A 14,880-nucleotide genomic window follows, 5' to 3' on the forward strand; every position below is an offset into this window, starting at 1 on the left:
ACTGCACGAAACTATCCAAACCCACAAGTCACAGCACCTGTCCTATTGTCCAGAACACGAATTGTATGCACGGCATACCCATTGTTCGTGTCCTCGTTGAAGTCAACCGCACAACCTACTCACATTATGAACAACAAAAGAGAACTGAACAATCACAAAATGGCACCCGGTAACAGTATCTTTATGGTCAGTGTCACCAACATCTCAATGGTTAAATTCCCTTCTAAACACCAGTTATACCTAGTTACACGACACACCCAAACAGTATGTGTGACATATTTTTGAATTGAGGTACTATACCGTATTTTCTCGCATAATCTTATTACATTTTAGTCTTAAATCAAGTTTGAAAAGTAGGCGTGCGACGATTATGCGGAAAAAAAAAATTTTTTTATGTTAAGTTATTCATAAAAAAACCTATTCATGTAAAGTACGTTTATTTAAAAAAAAAAAAAAAAAGTGGAGTATACAAGAGCACGCCAAACAATTTATATTAATAATTCATTGAACAAAAACCTTTCTTCGACTTTAAATAGAAAACCCAAATTGTAACGCGAATGCAAGCCACTTGAATCTGCGACATGAACTAACGCGTAACTATTGCCGTAGCACACATTTTCCACGAAAGAGAGCGGGCCATCAGATGTAGTTAACTCGACACTCGACAGATAGTGCGCGTTGCACGCACTCGGCGAGATATAGATATTCGACTACGTGTGCGCGCTCTATACGGGAAGCAACATAACCAAGTATGAATGATGACAACTAGCGCCGGCTACATTTTTATAAGTGGTACACCACAGCGAGGCAGACGATCAGATAAAGGAAATAACGTTTAAAAACGTATTTAAAAGAAATTTAACACGTCGGACAACTTCCTATTTCCGTTAATTAAATAAGTAAGTGGTAATTTCCGAATAAATATTAGATTTCTACTTTCAAATACATGGTTTTATACGGAAAAGATACCTACACAAAGCGCGCGGCATCTAATAGCGGGACCAAAAACATAATTCGACGTTAAAGCGAGAAGTTTGTTTGATCCCAATGTTGACGGCGGAACACGTGGGTGCGAGGATGAACGGACGGTGTGGGCGTGGTGTTGCAGATCGACAGGCGCACGCAGGCGGTGCGGAGGGCGCTGGACGACGGCACGCGCGCGGGGGTGTTCATCCCGGGCGGCAGCCACCACCCGTACGACCTGGCCATCGACCCGTACGCCCAGCTGCTGTACTGGACCTGCGCACTCGCCGACACCATCAACGTGACGCGGCTGGCCAACGGCTCGGCCGTGGGCGTGGTGGCGCGGGCCGGCGCGGGCAAGCCGCGCAGCATCGCGCTGCACCCCGAGAGAGGGTACACTCTTCCTGACCTAGTGTAGAATCAAGGTTTATTCTTTAATGTATGTTTTTTAATTTGTGTAAATATGTTGGGGCTTTGAGACATTCCTTACATCAAGACTGTGTTTGAACTTCCCGCGCTACTGGCCGCGGTAGCGCCACTAGCTGGCAGTGCCGGCAACTAGTCAGTCTTTGTTATCGCGCCGCCGCGGTAAGTCGTTCCGTCAGGAAGATGGTGTCATCAGTTCACAGTCAAAACAATATATATATAAAATAAGTAAAGAAATAGCAGTAAGAGTAATTTAAAAATATTACAATAAGGTTAGGTATTGAATTGTCACTGCTGTTCAATGATGTAAAAACAATATGTAGCTCAGTGGGATGAGAATAGGTTTGTAAAATAATTTGGTAGGAAAGTAACATCCCACAAGAAACAGGTCAAGATTAGAAATAGTTTTATTTATAAAAATACAAAAAAAAATCTATAATTTTACAAAGGAAAAATTATGATTTTTCAATTACATAATTTGGAATTATGGGATTAAAAAACAGGTACCGTATTTACCCAAATAGAAGACTGCTCAAATACAAGATGAGCTATCATTTCAGTCTTTAAATCGGGAGAAAATTAATTGTGTGTCTCATTATATGGAAAGTGGATGAAATTTTTTGCAACGGTCAAAGTGTAAATACACACAGAAGTCAAAATATAAATATTTTAAATAATATACTTACACAATACACTTAATTTAATATTAATGAGAATCAGTAATCTTTCTACATTCTACCAAGCTGTTTATTTTTCTTAGCACTTTGATGCCATCATAGATATGAAGTTACACAGTAAGACAGCTACACCTCTGCAAAGCATTGTTCTTTATAACTATAGAATATCCACCTGGATTTATATTTACTTGTCATCTCATTTTTGCCTCTTTTCATTACATATTTATTAGGGATGGGGCGACCGAATCCAATATCCGCCGAATCCGCCGAATCCTAGGGATTCGAAGCTTCGGCGGATCTAATATAGGTTTCGTCAAAGGATTCGGTTTTTTACTATTTACGGGAAAAAATACAGTAAAACTCGCTTACGAGGTCCCGCATGGTAGGTTTTTCCGTTTAAAGCGTTTAAATTGCTCGAGGTCTCATCATTTACGCCATTAAATGTGTGATATAAAGTCCGTTAAAATTTTTTCTGAATCTTCCTGTCTCAAATAATGGCACACGTAAATATGAAGAAAAGACAAATGAACAACAACATACGAAGAAATATGGATGATGTACCATAACTACAGTACAAACCCAATAGTTATTTTAAGATAATTACCATAAAAAGAACTAAAGATTCTTTGTAGAATACCATAATTACTACAGAAGCACGATAGCTACCACATTTGCACTATAGTAACCGTAACAACCGAGATGTATATTTACAGTGATATTAATGTATTATTTATTTATGACATATTAAATTAAAGAACATTGTTGAAAAAAAAAAAAGGATGTTAAATTTTGATATGTACAGTTGGCACATGTTGCTAAGAAATAATGCTATCTGAAAGAATGCAGTACTACTACGAAAAGTGAAAATGGTACTCGTGGATTTTTAGGTTATGGCAGTCTCTTTCGTTTTTCAGTAATATCGGCCGAAAATTAACAAGAATACTGTATCGAAATGCCGATTCAACTAAAAATTGGCAAAATCGGCTTCTTCAATACAGCTCTACATTTAATGACATGAGTAAACATATTTCAGACTTCAGAATATTGAAAAAGACTTTAATTTCCATGTAGGTTTATTGTGTGTACTTATGTTGTTTTTTTTGCAAGTGTAAATTGAATGAAGTAAAATGTGATTATTTTTATTACTTTCAATGATTAAACTTTAATCACCAGTTACAGATATTTGTGACACTAATTTTGAGGTTAAGCAATTTTACTAAAGCATTCCAGCCAAGCAGGTTGCCATCGAGAGACGCTTCTCTTTTGCTGGAAACACTATCTCCAATCGTAGAGCTAATTTAACTCCTGAATGTGCAGAACAAATTATTGTTCTGCATGATAGATTAAAAAACAGAATTTAATAAGACTCTGTGACAATCTCTCTCAGAATTATTGTGCTGAAAAGTAGAAATGTTGAAACAATGTGAATGTACTTTTCAAACAACATGATTTTTGGTGCTAAGTTTGTTGAAGCTCAGTAAGGACTCCAGAAAAATTGACAAGGATGAAATTATTCCAATGATATGTTACATTTACACAAACATATACTTGGTTATGTTAGTTGGATGATATCAGTTACTAATGAACCAATGGAAACAAGTAAGATTCAATGGAAAAAAATTTTATTTTTTTCTAGCAGTGCAAAATGTAAACACACTGTAAATAGTTACCCAAAATTAATAAGCCCACTTAATTTTAATATTTTATTCAAACATTATACTAAGTTTGAGATAAAAATAATTTCCCAAAAGTGTAACTGTACCACAAAAGCTCGAGCTCGGCTTGAAGTAAAATTCTTAGGCTCGCAGACCTCTAGCTTATTTATAGAAAAAATATTAACTGCTAATCTGTACTAAAACTGAAATTTCTCAAGAAAAAATTTTTGCCTTTATACAAACTTATACCAGAAATGTACCAAACTACATGTGATAAAGTCAAGGGACTTTTAGTGCAAGCAGAATACATCTCACTTACATTAGATATGTGGACATCATCTATTAAAAGATTCGGGTTTGGGTTCGAGATTCGGCAATTCCAGTCGAGGATTCGAGTTAGGATTCGGATTCGAGGAAATCAGGATTCGCCCCATCCCTAATATTTATCTACATGTTCAGAAACTACTAACATGACAGCTAACACAGAACACCCGCCCCTCGAAGCAACGCTCTAATTCATTCCAGGAAAACTAAGTGCTAAACAAATAAGTTTTTTTTCCGTAAGAGTGGATGTTAATTAAAATAATTTGTTTTCCAATCAGCTAAGTGTGCTTGCTGACTACCATTTTAATCAAGACACTGCTCCTGTTAAAATTAATTCACAGTTCAATTAATTGTCTAAATAGTAAATACATTTGAAGCACACTTAAATAAATGTTGAATAAGATTTTAAGATTAAAAAACATATAATGAAATTGAAATTCCTGTACCACATTGTTTATATAATAAATAGGGCCTGGGCATAACATTGCTAAGAGGTTCAATATTTCTGATTTACAATATAACAATATTTAACATATTATTTTATATTTGTAAAATGTCCACCATCAGACTTTTTCGGTGGTCACAACATATACAGACAAAATACAAGGTTATCGTTACAAGTATGTGGACGTATACCGCTGTCGGTACTAATAGCAGGCAAGACATTTGTGATTGGTCAACATACGAGGACAAGAGTACCACATATCAGCAGGGATCACAACAAAGAGAAACAAATATTAGAACATTAAATGCAGAAAAACTGAAAACAACACAATGGATAACACAATAAAAAAAAAGTAGAATACTATTATGGCCGTCAACTTTTCTAATCCTGCGTCGACTGTAAAGATGGATATGAAAGGAAGTATAAATGCAAAAAGTGATAATAAAATGAATATGATGGATGATAGGAAGGGGAAAGGAGGTGAATTTTACCAGGATCAATATCTAAACTGATTCATGCTATCCCGAATACGTGGATATCAGAATACTGGGAAGTGTTTCTCTACCACCATACTATAAACATTTTATAAGAAAGGAAGGGTGATGAGTCTCTTTTCTGATGCATACAAAGAGGTTAACCCTTAAAACACGAATCTGTTCCTTCAAAACAACGAGCAGTTTTTAATCAACATTAAGGACTGGACAACATTATACTTCGACACTAATACAATGACAAAGACACATCTGTTTAAGCAACCATAGTTGAACCTAGCGGGGATAAGAGGTAGATTGAAGTAGTGCAGTCCGCCATTTCCGTCTCTGTATTCCTATTCTCATTGGTTTCGTGGATCGTGGATGATCTGTGCGCTTACAGTTCTACCAACTTTATGTAAATCATTCTCGCATGTGATATGGTAACTGTTTAAGTTACTCCCTTTTCTAAAGATTTTACGTTTTGGTTATTTCTAAGTTATTTATTGAACTTAAACAATTTATCAAGTTACTGTAGTGTAGTTTGAAATGAAGAGTGATTTTAACTATAACTAGAGACACGGAAATTTCGCGAATCGCGATATCGCGAAATAACACCGCAATTTACCTTAATTCGCGACAAAACACCGAAATCGCACAGCATCGAGAAATAAAACTGATAATAATGAATTAGACCACCCATGCAAGACATCGCGAAAAACAAGTAAACACGACGTTGACGGCACATCGCCATTTTTCTAAGTTTCAACATGGCCGCTTTGTAGTAATGAAAGTAAATAATGATTTACAGTATTCCCGTCACGTAATCATTACAATTTGAAACGAAAGCAGTAATTGCAATCATAAACTAATTAAAAAGAGAAAAATGTACCTGAGCATCAACACAAAGTTAATAAAAAATACCGGCGATGTTTTCAACACAATATAGCTGCCATGATTTTCAACCCGCTGTATTTACACATTAATCTTGTAGAGAAATATAAAATTTTAATTCTTCCTTTCATGTTGAACAGTTAACAACCTCATGCTTTCAACTACGTTTGACTGGCTTGGCAACCTACTCGTTAGAGCTGTAGGTGTAGCAAACCGTATGTATTCGGTACTGACTGAGTAACGGGTGCGCCATCTAGTATCGAGTAACGAAACGTTACACACGGCTGGATTTCGTTACTCGCATTTTTCGTATGTTTTACGCATGCACGCGCATATTCGATGAATTTACGTTACAAAGAACGATGTTTGTTTATTAAGTATAATATGGAAATTTGTCGTCCAAGTTTTTTACTGTTTATAAGAAAGTATTTTTTACAAATTAGAAATATGTATGTTTTTGTTATTTATTATCGCGTATTTTCACTTTTTTTGTTGTTTTTATCTTAAAAGAGATAATATAATAAAACCGCTCTAATGAGATTTAATTGTTTCTTGGTTAACAAAAACTGTTAATTATCAAATATTGTTAATTGTTTATATTCTATTTATTATTATTTACGTGACGTCATACTTTACGTGTACGCAATACGACTCGATTCGTTGCTGCAACATAACATTGCATGTTATGCGGTATCAGAAGTAACAAGTAACGTAGCGACACGATAGTAACGAGTACTAATTGTTATAGTAACGAATACATACGGGTACACTTTTTTTCGTTACTTTTACACCTCTACTACTCGTGAACATGAACACATGGCACTACGCCGATTGATAAGCAAAATCAGTGACCTTTAACTGCCGTAACTACACTTCTCAGCAAATGCAATACGACCGCAGAGCAAGTGAATACGGCGTCAACGGGACAAAGAACAGCAGCAAGAAATATTAAAAGAATACTAAGTTAAGACATGCCGTGCCGAGGCAGCGCGCTAGGCGACACCGGGCCGTGCCGAGGCAGCGCGCTAGGCGACACCGGGCCGTGCCGAGGTAGCGCGCTAGGCGGCACCGGGCCGTGCCGAGCTGTTTCAAGCCTACAATTTTTATTTGCCAATAGTGTTGACTTTAGAGTGCAGTATACGAGTATACGCCGTGCCACTATTATTTAGCCAAGCAAAACTTGTAGGTCATAAAACCATTCTCAAAAGTTAAAGTAAACATGAAAAACCAAAACAGCGAAATAAAACCGAAATTTGATTTTTTCAAAACGAAATTTAAGGAAAAATAAAACCATTTTTACGGGACTCTAACTATAACTGTTGAAGTTTTTCTTGAGGAGAGAGAAGTTTTCATTAAACCTTGATTTCACTACATTGGCCCATAGCCGTGGTCGTGACTGTCATCGTTGAACCATCATGACACCCGTGGTCACCCACTATTCGTCGTCCTGACGCGGTGTTGCATTGATTCCCACCAACTGTCTGCGACTGACGACTTCAGACTGATTTCTTTGGCTTAAGAAGCCCTACCTGACCGAGTTGATGTTTGTTTGTCATAACAGCGCAAATCCTTCCCGTACCTTGGTTTTGAATATTCCTCGTCGCTGATTCGTTGTCCAGTTTCCCGTTCTCGTTAACAGCTGTCTGTCGTCTCATCCATGCCCAACTTTTTTTTTGTCTGTGGCGATTTCCTGCTATAGTCCATCCACGGTAACCTCCTACTTTTTTAAACGAACCTTTGAAAAAACACACCAGGATGCAGCATGTTTGGTTCGTTTGCAAAAATACTTTCCATCATATGCATATTAAACATGCATTAACACTAAATTACCGTATAATGATGTTAAATAAAATTTTACAAAAAAAGTAACTATCTATGTACAATATTATTAATATTAATGATCTCGCATGTGTGTAAATGAAACAGTGAGAGAAGTGGTGTGTTGGCAATGATTAGAACGAAATAGTTCCATAGCCAAAATATATATTTTTTGACTTTCCGCGTGTATTTAAGAATTTGTTTGGGTATTTGTTAAGTTTGAACATTTTTTTAAATCTCTGGTGAAATAAAAACGTTATGTTAACGGTAAAAAAATATTACGTGCCGAAACCGTGGTCGCGCATTAATAATGTTAATAGTCACTTGTTTGTTTTCTCTTTCAGCCGTTTGTCTGCAGTCTGCAGTCTGTACGCCATATTGCAGTGTGTTTTAATATATTACTGACCGTGAAATAACGTACAGTTTGTGTTTCAGGATTTTGTGTTAATATTGTGTATTTTAACTTTGTTATATTATTTATTATCTACTATTGTAATGATGGAATTTGTTATCGTTTTGATATTTTGTGTGGTTCTTGTGATTGCTGTAATGGTAATTGGTTCCGGGATGGGGAAAGCTACTTCGTCGCAGCGTCAGATGGACATCATTAACGTCGCTCAGAACTTATATGTTTTAATTAGAAAAGGCGACTTGAAGAAATGTGACGTTACGCAGACGACCGCGTTTCTTCTCAACATCGCAAAGTCAACTGTTCTCAAGTAAGTAGGCTTTTTTCGTATTCATGCACGTAAAAAAAATATCGACTGTGTCCTAAGTATTGTCGGCCTGTGTTTTAACTCACGAGTTTTTTTGTGTTTTATTTCCAATTTATATTTTTTGGTGTGAGACAACACCGCCATGTGGCGTCTCTGTTGAAAAGTTAACCTAAAATCATATTAGGCCTACTCAGGTCCTCAACAATAACAATATAGGCACTTTCAAGTATTTTTATGGGTGTGATACACGTTTGTTTATAACGATGTTTATAAACTTTATGATAGGTTTAACTATAACATAAGGGAGTGATTTTATAATTTGCATTTAATTAGTTTTTCATCTGTTTGGGAGATCACAAAATAAATAAAAAAAACACTTCATTAATTTCGTGGACAAAGTCTGTCATGTTTCCATTTAGTGACCACAAAGCAAATATTTGTGACAAAATGCCATATTTGGAACACTGCCTAACTGCGTATTGTGAACGGGTCCCCGGAAGTGTTATGACAAATGTTTTTTTTTTTTTGGTTAGGTACTACAAGAAAGACATTGAAGAAGTTTCAACACCAGGAAAAAAGAGGAAAAAAAGGCCACAGGAAGGAAAGTCACTTGACACAGTCGACGATTTCACAGTAAATGCAATCAGGAATGCAATTTACAGGATGTACGCTGAAGGTAAAAATTTGATACTGAAGAGTAGTTTCAATATCACTGGGGTAGGCCCTACTTAATTGTATTCATTTCATATATCCATATGCAGATTGACCGGTTCAGTTTTTTTCCGATATCATCTGTCCTTTAAAAATACTTAACATTTTTGGGTGGTTTGTTAGGTTTCTTTATTGATATGGTATTGATATATAGAATATTGTGCAACATATGAAATAGGTACACGTCCTTTTAAGGTTAGGTTAAAGATAGAAAGAAAATTGTTACATTCTAAAACTACAAGTAATGTTTATATCGTTATACACGGTATACATATTAAATAACCTCAACTTTTATGATGTATCAGAAGGTTAAATAATGACTATTTCCAGTATCAATAATATCAAGTTGTGCGCTTTAGCAGTAATTGGTTACAAATTAGTGAGTTGTGGTCTAAGCAAGCATGGTTATTAAAAAAAAATTGGGATACTTAATTGGCTAAATTGTACTGTGTGGCAGGGTCCAGTACAATATATATTCTATTGCAAAATAGTGTCATGCCCTGCCTAACCCTTTAGAAAATATAGGGGTATTGTTATTTTATAAACAATAGGCCTACTTCATTGTAATGAAGTATCATATGAAAACACAACTTAGCCAGACAAACTGTGTGTTAGTGTATGAAGTAACAGAAGGTTATAAAACAGTAAAAGTTTAGTATCGCGTATCCGATTCGATACATTGATCCTGATCGCATGATCCTGCAAATATTGATCCTGTGATTGATGATGCTTGCTTTTCTAATTTATTACGTTTAAAAATCCTGTACAAAACCAAAACTAAAAACCTGTGATGTAGTAATGAGTTATGATTTAAAGTTGAATAATAATGAAAATATATATGTTTTATTAAACTTATGATAATTATTCTTGCTATACCACAATATTTGATTATGTTCAGGATCTTTGATCTGAATAAATGAAAAAAAGCATGCACCACACGATCAATAGGATGTACAGGTTCATGCATAAAGATCTAGGGATCACATGGGATACACGATACAAAACATTTACCTATAACACAGTGTAGAGCTTGTAACTTATTGATTGCTAAATTGAATGCTGAAATACTAATGTTTTACACAACTTCAATACAAACGCGCAATATAATCGTCATATCATTGCAGACAAAAATACTGCAATGTAGAATTCCTCTAAGCAAACTACAAAATTTAAATTAATTTAAAAGTATTTTTGAAATGTAAGTTTATTAAAACTATTTAATAAATGTAAATTGTGCACTTAAATTATCTTCTACGGGGTTGTGGTTTCGCTTAGTTTTGTGTACCTCTGTTATTTCATGTATTGTTAATGTATGCAATAAATTTACAGGTTTGAATGTTACAGTCGACACCATTTTGAAAGAAATCAGGGAAAGACAAATAGATTATTATGGTGGAAGATCAAGTCTTCATAAATTGTTAAAGAAGATGGGATTTTCATGGACAACTGTTGATGGACGAAAAGCTTTGATAGAGAATGAAAACATAGTATTGCAGCGAATAGATTTCTTGAGAAAGTATAAAGAAGAAAAAGAAAGAGGTGCCAATTTCATATTTGTTGATGAAACATGGATTTTCCAGAGAGGCAAGGCATTAATTTATTTGAAAATTTGTTCTGTGGTCCAATACAAAGTATTTCATTTCCATTTCATATATTTTTCAGGAACTGTATCAAAGTCATGGCAGGACAAGAGTCTACAATCTGCGAAGAGACGTACTGTTGGAGATGGTAAAAGGTTTATTGTTGTTAATGCTGGAGGGCGCACTGGCTTTGTGCCAGGAGCAGGATTACTTTTTGTTTCAGGTCAGAAGACTGCAGACTACCATGGCGAGATGAATGGGGAAACTTTCTTGATGTGGTTTGAAGACATGTTGGTGCATCTTGAGGAACCCAGTGTCATCATAATGGACAATGCTTCATATCACAGCACCCAGGTATGTGCAATGGTAAAGCAGTGTCTTTTTATTGCTCAAATTGTAATGTGAAAAATTTACATGTGTTTATTATTGTGTATAAGTACGAATATTCGAGACTAATACATTTTGCCAGCAATAATTGTTATCTTAATAGTATGCCTACACTACATTTTTATAAACTATAATGTTTGAGCTGAAATTGAATACACACACACACAGATATATATATATATATATATATATATATATATATATATATATATATATATATATATATATAATGTAATTGAATTACATTGTAGTGCAAACTAATTTAGTAGAGGGTTTGAAATACCAAATAAAATTTTTTTATTGCAAACAGCATTTGAAAATGACATAATTACTTGTTTGGTAAAAGGACCCACTTTATGAATGCTCTGTTGCCCTACTTAATAAATTAAAATAATATTTTCAAAAAAATTTCTAGTCACTAAACTAACATGCTTTGTTAAATTTAGAAATTCATTACGACAATATGCCAAAACACATGTTTGCTTTGCATAAGTACAGTAGAACCCTGTTATAATTTGTTTTTAAGGGGCTACAAGAAAAAAAAACATAAGCAGGAAATTCAATTTAGTACTTTTTAGTGTGGATTTATTGCCAATGGACTCAACAAGCTGCATAAAGATATATTTGATGCTCCAATTTGCTTGTAGCAAGCCAAAAACAATTTTTCTTTAACATCATGGTGCTTCCAGCTTCTATCTGCTTTGTCTTTACTTACACATTGTCTCATTGCTGTAAAATTGTCATAATTCACGACAGTGTTTACAGTGGAAATGCTTAAGTCCAGTTCTTTTGCCACTTGAACATGTGATTTAAGTGAATACATTTGAAAACACACAGAATGGCTAAAAATTTATGAATTTATTTGTTTTCCAAGGGTGTCAACAGGCAGTTAACTGCTAACATACACATATACATAGACAGTATAGACAAAGGCTTTTAATTTTTTTCGTCTTCTAAAATTTTATGAAGTGAACATTACAAGCACAAAACGCATAATTTGTGAAACATTATATCCAGGAATTAAAAACATTGTCCTTATAGGGAAAATATTGGACTTGAAAAATAATACATTATAGGCAGGAAAACTTTATAAGCAGTAAAATTGTAACAGGGTTCTACTGTCATGAATTCTTATCAGCTACTTGAGTATTTAGTTAAATGTTGGCATAACGTAGGTTGAGAAAACACCTACAACGAACTGGACCAAGGCTGCACTGATCGCGTGGCTGGAGAAGAATGGGATAAAACATGAAAATAATTTGTTGAAAGTGGAGCTGCTGAGAATAGCTAAACAAAACAAGCCCCGAATACGGTATATTATTTAGTTTTTTTCACAGCATTTCTTTAAAAGTGAGATAGTTGCAAAAAATTACGTATACACCTTGTTCTAACACACTTTTCAGATATGAGGTAGACGAGTTGGCTCGTAACTATGGCCACGAAATTCTACGACTCCCACCCTATCACTGCCACTATAATGCAATCGAACTAGTTTGGGCTCAATGTAAACACCATTACAATAGTAACGTGGGGCGGGCCAAGAGATTTGACAATGATGCAGTTGCAGCCATCTGGAAAGAGGCTCTTGATGCTTCCACACCAGAGAGGTATTTTCATGTTGCATGACCAATGGGGTATTCCTTTTGAAGTAGAAATTGTTTTATTTTCCTGTAGAACATTCCTCAAGCTTCAGCAAAACCCTTACCATACATTTTTACATAATACGTAAGTATTGTTGCCTAGCAGCCTGGTCCTACCATTCCTTTTGATAACTTTGTGTGCTAGTGTGTGTATAGTGTGATTATCATTTTGTGTATATTCATATACCAGTAATACAGTTTTAAAACAATTGGTAAAAATAAGTGGTTTGAATTTGTGTAGTTGTCATTTTGAAAATGTGTTGCATGTATGTGTTTGTGTTTGTAATTTTATTCCCATGTGATTCATACATATCTGTGTAGTTTCTAGATCTAACAGTGGTGACTTATTTGCAAGTTTTTTTTTTTTTTTGTAATTGCAGTCCATTTGCAATTGTTTCATTTCCATAAATAGTTTTGTATTTATTAGTAGTTGTGATATTACTTTCTGTTATGCTTAATCTTGTGTCAATGACTTTAAAGTTATGGTGGGTTCAGTGCTGTAGGCAGATTTCAATATTCAGATAAAATTTCAACGTAGAGAATTTTGAATATTTTCATCTAGCGAACTTGAATAGGTATTTACACATGTAGTTCTTGCACATTAGTATTTTCAAAAGTTATGTTATTATAGTGAAATACATATACAGTAAATCATCAAAACTATTCAAAAAATTAAATTTTCGCTATATCTCACTGTTTTTGTCTGGGACAAATTTTAACCAAAAACAAACACAAAACTTATGAAATAAATATTTTATCATATGCATTCTAAGCCTTTATTGATAACATATATAATATTTACAGCTTTATTATATCTTGCATAAACCACTATAATTTTTTTTTCCAGATAACATAAAACAAAACATGTTACTTCAAGTATTAAATAATAGCTTTGATAGTTGAGGAAAACACATTAAATGAGTTTTGTTGTGTTTAAAAATAGTTTCTTGTGGAGTGAGTTCAAAATTGTATGTAATAAAGAGCATGCCATGCATTGTTTACTATGCCGTTTTGACAGAAACAAACATATTTTGTTATAGAGTGGTTTTTGCTATAAACAGGTCATTTATATAGAGGTTTTACTGTATACATTAATTTTTTTAGATGGGCGAGGTGTGTGGATCACGTGGAGAAGCTAATTCAAGCAGACTGGGAGAGAGAAGTCCACATAGACAGCGGCACCATTCCTCCACTCATCATCCACCTCGGCGAGGATAGTTCAAGTGAAGACAGTGACAGCGAAGAATTTGAGGTTACGACACAGCAAGTAGATGGAGACAGTGAAGTACTGGCAGTTCCTCTTGATGATTTACCCGGGTGTTCTTATTGAGGTCTGTATGTAATAAACACCTGGGCAACTGTAAGTATTGGGGTTTGAAACATTTTTTTTTCTTTTATGCATTCCCATTAAGTATGTTGATTACTGGAACTTTATGTATTAACTTTATATTACACGTATTATGAAATTAATAATAAATTTCATTTCTGGATTCGTATAGGTGTATGTGAAACATTTTATTTTGTTGTGTGTCTTCATTTTTCAGTGAACTTACTTGGAAAACAAAAAGCCAGTCCCCATCCAGGGCCACAAATAAATAATGCATATAAGTGGTATAGAAATTACTGTCAATTCTTCACCACAATTTTACTGTTCATAAAATTATGATTTTGTCTAATAAGTATACTCAGGAAAATGTATATAACCATATTTTTATTTGTGGCCTTAACCGGCAAAATGGTAGGGGTTTATTAAATAAAAGAAGAAAATTCATTTTTAAATGTTTTCATCTGAATTTGTTAATTTTATTAAACCTTCAATCCTTAGTCTTTTCCAGATTGCTTAGATGGACAGCCATATGTATAATTTACAATACTTTTTTTTTCAGATGCAGAAAACTGTGTTGAACTGTACTAAATGATGATATTTATTGCTTACATAAATGTTGTAAATTTATATATTCTCCTAAAAATTTACTTTAAATTATATGTTATTTCTTTAGCTAACAAACTTATTTTTTAATATTTTTACCATTGGGTATCATAAATAATGTTATGAACATATACATGTATACTTAGATCATATTCAAATTACTTTTTTATATATATATATATATATATATATATATATATATATATATATATATATATATATATACATACATACATACACACAT

The 14,880-nt window shown here is 34.2% G+C and overlaps 2 protein-coding genes across 5 annotated transcripts in view; both read left to right on the forward strand.

The window, feature by feature from the left end:
• LOC134535726 (low-density lipoprotein receptor-related protein 6) overlaps positions 1 to 14,880 on the forward strand; it is a 159,817-nt gene that overhangs the window by 92,575 nt on the left and 52,362 nt on the right. For both annotated transcript variants that reach the window (XM_063374942.1, XM_063374943.1), the window contains exon 17: positions 1,109 to 1,356. In XM_063374942.1, the coding sequence (XP_063231012.1) occupies positions 1,109 to 1,356 (248 nt within the window). The remainder of the gene's footprint in view (positions 1 to 1,108; positions 1,357 to 14,880) is intronic.
• On the forward strand, positions 6,360 to 14,473 carry LOC134535729 (uncharacterized). 3 transcript variants are annotated; one of them, XM_063374948.1, is made up of 7 exons: positions 6,360 to 8,391; positions 8,922 to 9,064; positions 10,429 to 10,683; positions 10,762 to 11,033; positions 12,242 to 12,378; positions 12,470 to 12,673; positions 13,811 to 14,473. In XM_063374948.1, exons 1-7 carry the CDS (start codon positions 8,168 to 8,170, stop codon positions 14,034 to 14,036), a joined length of 1,461 nt encoding a protein of 486 aa, XP_063231018.1. In that variant the 5' UTR covers positions 6,360 to 8,167; the 3' UTR covers positions 14,037 to 14,473. The 3 variants fall into 3 exon arrangements, with proteins under 3 accessions (XP_063231018.1, XP_063231020.1, XP_063231019.1); XM_063374949.1 differs by having other exon boundaries at positions 6,404 to 8,391; positions 10,429 to 10,638; XM_063374950.1 differs by lacking the exons at positions 12,242 to 12,378; positions 12,470 to 12,673 and having other exon boundaries at positions 6,368 to 8,391; positions 10,429 to 11,033.

The sequence above is a fragment of the Bacillus rossius genome, chromosome 10 (assembly GCF_032445375.1).
Source record: "Bacillus rossius redtenbacheri isolate Brsri chromosome 10, Brsri_v3, whole genome shotgun sequence".
Lineage (NCBI taxonomy): Eukaryota > Metazoa > Arthropoda > Insecta > Phasmatodea > Bacillidae > Bacillus > Bacillus rossius.